Source organism: Punica granatum, chromosome 6 (genome assembly GCF_007655135.1).
Source record: "Punica granatum isolate Tunisia-2019 chromosome 6, ASM765513v2, whole genome shotgun sequence".
Lineage (NCBI taxonomy): Eukaryota > Viridiplantae > Streptophyta > Magnoliopsida > Myrtales > Lythraceae > Punica > Punica granatum.
The window spans coordinates 13,010,677-13,016,950 of record NC_045132.1 but is presented as its reverse complement, the minus strand read 5'-3'; the positions used below and the strand labels follow the sequence as shown (position 1 = coordinate 13,016,950).

At 38.8% G+C, this 6,274-nt stretch overlaps 1 protein-coding gene across 3 annotated transcripts; it reads right to left on the bottom strand.

Annotated features, from left to right (window-relative positions):
• Positions 1-5,721, bottom strand: LOC116210875 (light-inducible protein CPRF2). 3 transcript variants are annotated; one of them, XR_004157573.1, is made up of 7 exons: positions 5,309-5,721; positions 4,984-5,074; positions 2,558-2,768; positions 1,371-1,446; positions 1,159-1,284; positions 357-844; positions 1-260 (listed from the first exon to the last, which is right to left on the bottom strand). XR_004157573.1 is itself a non-coding variant. In XM_031544989.1 (6 exons), exons 1-6 carry the CDS (start codon positions 5,648-5,650, stop codon positions 458-460), a joined length of 1,209 nt encoding a protein of 402 aa, XP_031400849.1. In that variant the 5' UTR covers positions 5,651-5,721; the 3' UTR covers positions 35-457. The 3 variants fall into 3 exon arrangements, 2 of the variants coding, with proteins under 2 accessions (XP_031400849.1, XP_031400847.1); XM_031544989.1 differs by having other exon boundaries at positions 35-844; positions 2,558-2,744; XM_031544987.1 differs by having other exon boundaries at positions 53-844.
• Between the last annotated feature and the right edge of the window lie 553 nt (positions 5,722-6,274).

Here is a 6,274-nt window from a genome sequence, read left to right as displayed (position 1 = left end):
GCAATTTAAAACACATTATATAATAAAAATGACGTAAAGAAACCAGATCATGTTTTACACCAAACATCGCACGTATTCCATGCTAGTTCTGTATAAATGATGATATTTCGTCTCAAGTTTTTCGGGCAAAGATGAAACCCAATGTTGTATATCACCCACCATAGATTGATTTACTAAAGATCCTTAAAACTGAAGCACTTTTCACCCTTCCACAGGACGAATTGAGGCATACAAAAAAACCCGAGATTCCTCTGCTGCCCCTGCGAAACAGACCATCAACTAAAACTCTGTTGCCAAGAGGAAATATGTTCCTGCAACAACATAAACAAAGAGCAAGGCTCTCAACCCAGTCTCACCAAGCATGTACGGCTAATCAAATCCCATTTGTGTACAGACAGACACATGATGCAGTCGAGTCAGAACATAAGCAAGGGATTTATTTCCTTCTGTTCCATTGCTAATGCTTCCGGGGGTTGGGGAGATCTGCGCCCCACTCCGGCATTGCTCCAGCAATGTTCTGCATAGAAGAAATCTGAGTCACATTGTTTGCCTCTCCTTCATTCTGTAAATTACCCCCAACTGCTGGCGGGAGCGGATTCCTGTTAGCACTATTATTATGAAAGCCACTGTCCAATCTTGATGGCTGAGGGTTCATAGCAGCCACGGTTGGTGCATGGTTAAAAATCTGGTGGCTGGGATTTGGTTGCATTGGCATGGGAGGAATCGGGAATGAATCCACTGGGCCGCTCATGAATGGGGTGTTGGTGTTAGGCATATTTGACATGGCGAGCAGGAGAGGGTGGATTCCTGTCACTCGCTTCACTGTCTCCTCAGCCATCTTCACCTGCAAAGAGAAGAATAATCTTTTACAATTTTACCTTTGCTTTCCTTTTCCATCAAACTAGAGATTCAGCAAACACAGAGAGACCTTAGATACCCCTAGAGTACCATTTTATGAGCTGAATCAATTCTTAATTTTTCGCATAGATATAGCACCTGGAAGTAATTTCTAATCAGAAAACAGGAAGATAGCCATTTGTGCATGGAGAAGTCACGACACAAATTGTGGACCACATGGGGGCACAATTGTGAACCTTCCAAGCAAAATATGCAAGAGAAAAAAAAAAAAAAGGAGATTAAAAACACAAGGGGAAAGACCTTTGTCCGTAAGGTCTCAATATCGGCTTTCAAAATTCTGTTGTCAACAGATGCTTCATCATACTTCTGATTTACATCAGTGAGCCGTTTCAGCAATGTAGTATGCTCGACCTTCAGCTGGCCCACCTATTAACAATACAATAGCTTTGTTGTTAAGGCTTTTCAATAGCAAAAGGAGTGGTTATTTCCAAGTTAAAAAAAGATGATAAAACCTGGGTTTCAAGTTCATTCATATGTTCCTGTTTTCTTCTTCTGGAACGCCTAGCTGACTCTCGATTTGATTGCATCCTGGATTCCAGTAAAAATACAGAATTCATTTTAAAATATTATTAGCAGAAATCTGCATCTGCCTATGATATAATCATCAGTAAGCAAATACAAGTTAAGATATCCAGGAGCTACAACTCATTCTCTGGAGCTTTGAACCACGTTTCGTCTTATTTCACATATCAATTCTACCGACTTCATGTGAAATAAGAAAGACAATTATAATGATGTTGATGATGATGATGGAATGTGATTCTGATTCCATTTCTTATATCGTATCAACATGAACCGTCATGAAGCCACTGCAATGGTACATTTTTTAGTCTTCCAATGATAAGCTACACTTGATCCAGGCGATGCTCGATGCGCTAACATTTGACTGTTTCATTAAAAAATATAAGAAGCTCTACAAAATGTGCAGTGCTAAGATATCAAATATTGCCACTTAATTATCATGGGTCTCACCCATTCATTCAATCAAAGCCACTACAGTAGAATATCAATATGGTGTTTTTGGAATGACCTAACAAGTAATGCATTGTGCTCTATTAAGGAAGCTCAGGAAAAACATGATTGCACAAATGCATCCTCAGTAAAAAGTATCATATTCAGATGTTAAAATGTGCTAGGGTGGTCAAGTAATATATAATTTGCCATCTCTCAAGATAAGGATGGTCATCCCATGAGGCTAAATCAAAGCATTAAAACAGTAACATATTTAGACGAGCTCAACACTGTTTTAGCTGTATATAAAGCACATCCTGTACAACTAACTCAATGAATGGGCCACCGACTCAGCGTACTAAGTACTCTGCAAAATAAATACAAAATTCTCAGCCCGTTTGTTTTCAAGATTAAAATCACAAAAACTTTAACTTTAACTTTAACTCAACCCACTACACAACAAAAATACACATTTCCCAAGTCAAAAATTTTAACTTTAACTTTAACTCAACGCACTATACAACATTTGTCCTTTTCCACAATCAAAATCAAAGTTACTTTAACTCTGAAACCAAACGCATCGTCAATAACTGGCAAGGATCACTAGAATCCTTATATCATTGAAGAACAACATGTCAACGGTCATTAAATGAAGGGAAACTAACAGCAACAAAACAAAAGAAGCTACCTTCTAACACGTTTAGCTTCAGCAGGATCTAGATTCTCAGTCGTTCCAGTGTCAACCTCAAGTTCATCATCATCTGAATCTTCTCTTGATGATTCACTGGTAGTTTGTTTAAGTTGTGCAGCTGAATTTCTCTGTGTAGAAGGTAGAGCAGGAATGCCAAGTGGTGCACTATCAGAAGCACATTGCGCTGTTGAAACACCATGATCAGAACCTAAAGCAATTGTAGAACATAAAAGATAGTAACTATGGAGAAACTCAAATAGCAAAATCATAATGCTAAGCACCAGAAACAAACATGGACAGCCAACATTAGCCAACAGGTCCATCAACACTATACGGAACATTGAAATATACCTACCAAGAGATCCTTTAAAGAGTTTCAAACACAATTTCCCAGGGCATCCCAGTCCACAGAACTAACATCAGTTGATATCATAGAGCCGCACTGCGCTTCCTAAATTTTTCGCAATCCACAGAATCTCCAGCAGCCTGACCATCCATGGAACATTTCTATGATGCACTATAACTTTTATTTGCACTTTTTGACTCCAGGAGTGAAATCATCACCAGTCCATTGTGTTTAGACATGGTAAAATCATGAATACCCCAATCAATAGTTTCATATCACAATAACCAATTGTCAGGACCATTCAGTCGTCAATTTTATTGCAAACTTATCCCATTTGTTTCTCTATTTTATTGTAGTGACATCCAAGCCAACAAGCACCTTCCAATTGGTGACAGTATAATATCATTATCTGAACTTAACTTCACCTTTTCCTATCAGTGGAAATGTAATAACTCATCTTCTCAACTACTATAATGCCTGAAGACCCCATTTCATCTCACTTTCACTTCCCGAAAATATCCTTAGTATAATAAGTTCGATTTATAGTTCGGCCTCTCTTCAAATTCGTTTTTACGACTAAACCTTCAGAAGCTCAAGATACTTCTTAACTTCAACCTCTATAGCTCACCAATTAAGTGCACAATCCTTTTGATAAGTGGACAATCTTGTCAGACCCTCTTTAGTAAAAATCATAAATGGCTCCTTAAATATGATTTACTTCTCCACATCATTGGCACCCTTTACACCTTTTCACCAAGCAACATGTCAATAAAAGATAACATTCGTCTTCCACCATCGAATTCATCAACGTGGCAGGTCTACTCTCCTCCCACCACATAATATCAGCACTCACTCATCATATACTTCACAAAAGGCAATAACTTAAGATGCATTATGTATTCAATCATTGTGTTGTCCCCCAATTGTCCTTATAAAGAAATTAATTTAAATAATGGGAGAAAGAAAAGTATTGAAATTGCTTGCTCAAGTTTTTACGTTTTTATCAATGACCTCGTCTTCCACCTATCCATCAAACACCAACATTTTTACAAAATGGGATGCATTGAATTCTTTTAATATATGGCAGAAATCCTTTCAATCTCTTGCAATTACATTTTCACTGCATTTAAATGCTTTCAACTGTTCAACTTTAAACTCCTCCTTGATCTGTCAAAATTAAAATGCACAGACTGAACAAATTTTCTGACATCCAACAATCCCTTTGTGCCTTCATGAAAAATGATTGCATTGCACCTAGAATTGAATTATGCTACCGCAATTATCTCTAGCATCTCTTACTAAGCAATTTGTCTGTGACAAAGATCACTCTTTCTCCTATTCATTTTCCCCCAGCCAAGATGGTGCTTTATCATATCCTTCCACAATATAGAATTTCTCTCCTCTAACCTAGTAATATGCACATCAAACGATCACTGATTTCATACACGCTTCATATGTATAGAAGGATGACTCTATCTAAGAATATCTAAGACTATATTATTCAACAATGTGAGCTACAACATTCACAAAACTTGGAGGGCTGCAGCTGTAACAATGGCAATAAAACTAAAGGTTCTGCCTCTCATTAAGAAAAGAAAGAAAATAAACAAAGGAATTGGTCACACCTCAGAACAACAGCAAATCTAAGAAGTATATAAATACCCGTATTATTAATTATTATGTTTCCACTATACTACATGTAAATCTAAAGACCTCTAAGGTAAGAAGATTTGCATATGTATACAAGCTCATTTTATAGCTAGAAATTTTTTGGTCCCAGGGCATCACAATAGTGTGTAGAATGACATAATTCAAACTAGACTTAATCTTCCTTGAACCAAGTTTGTGAGCAGAATAAATTCGCAGTAGTTCGATTTCAAGATATTCATCTCATTTTGGTTTTGGTTGGGGCTTTTAGCTTTCCCCATCTCCGCAAGAAAGCGTTCAAGAGATGAGGTACCCAATTTCACAATCTGGGGCAGAAACAATTAAGGAACTGCGGTGAGAGATAACATGACTGGGAGGCACATTTTCAAGACACTTGGAAGGAAAACGGGAATAATGAAAGAAGCCTCACCATCATCCCGAGACTCCGGTTGTGAAGATTTTGTGGACTGCGGTTGGTTCTCAGGCAAAGCACTGGATTCCCCTGCCTTAGCAGCTGAAGCCTATTAGTATGCAACAAACAACAACAATTTGAATTTGACAAACTGAATTAAGATCATTGGAACAACAAATTAGCCATGAGCAGCTGCTCTCAGCTCCTCTATAAGAAACCATGATAATAACTGGTAAAAGAGATGATTGCTTATGATGGCTAGCCGCAAACACAGATTGCTAGGGCATGAAGGAACAGTTTCTTCCTAAATGTGAAGAGAGAGACACGGAGAGAGAGAGAGTACTCGTGAGCGAGCCTCAGCTACAGCAGCACAAGCTCGATCGAGCTGGGACTTGAGGAAGGCGTGGCAGTCATCGCGCCTGACCGGAGCGTTAGATGACTGATCCGACTTCTTCTGCCTGTTCAGCTCCTTATCACCCTCGGGAGGCTTGGAATTCGAAGGTAACGGAGGAGCGGTGGAATCAGCGGAGGAAGAGGAAGGGGAGATCGAAGCCGCGCATGAAACCTCCTGGAGAAAACTCTCGTAATCCCACTCGGACATGGGCGCCGCCGTCGCACGGTCCGCCACGGCGGATGGCCACAAGGAATCGGCGATCTCGTCGACCGAGAAGATGGAGGAGTTCATCGCTCTCTCTCTCTCTCTCTCTTCTCCCCGAACTGTGCAGACGAGATGGTACTACCTTCCACGAAAATGATTTCAAGGTTGGGGATTGCAATACAATACGGGAACTGAAGAAGTGTTTCGCGTGGGTTCCCCAAGGCGGCGACCAGTAAGTATCTGACACATCTGCCGAGTAAATTGCATCGTGCGACGTGGCGCAATGGAATTGGTTAGCACGTGAATAATGGAAAAAGGGAGGTTTGTTCAAGAGGGGGAACAACACCGTGATAAATATTTCGCCCAATAATCAAGAGATGTCAAGTTCGATATCCAGTAGAACTACCTATATCTCTATATTAGATATTTATTATTTTTATTTCAATGTAGCCCTCTCTTGTAATTAAAAAAAAAGAAAAGAGGTTTCTTATTATTTGAATCTAGAAAATCACAAACCATTGCTTAAAATTTTCTCGATAAACCAGAACACATGGGCATTTACGGTTGTTAGTTTAGACTAGACCTTACCCAGCAAAAAAATAAATAAATAAAAAGAAAGTTTAGACTCGACTAATCGATCAGAGCATATAGTATATTGTGATCAATTAAATTTTCTTATTAATATTGATAATTTAATTTAAAAAATTTCAA

Excerpts from the sequence above, each read along its gene's own strand:
- LOC116210875 (XM_031544987.1), bottom strand. The coding sequence starts at position 5,650 with ATGAACTCCTCCATCTTCTCGGTCGACGAGATCGCCGATTCCTTGTGG. Across the intron at positions 1,447-2,557 it reads GAAGCTAAACGTGTTAGAAG|GATGCAATCAAATCGAGAGT; the intron begins GTAGCTTCTTTT and ends ACTGGAATCCAG. Across the intron at positions 1,285-1,370 it reads TGAATGAACTTGAAACCCAG|GTGGGCCAGCTGAAGGTCGA; the intron begins GTTTTATCATCT and ends TATTGTTAATAG.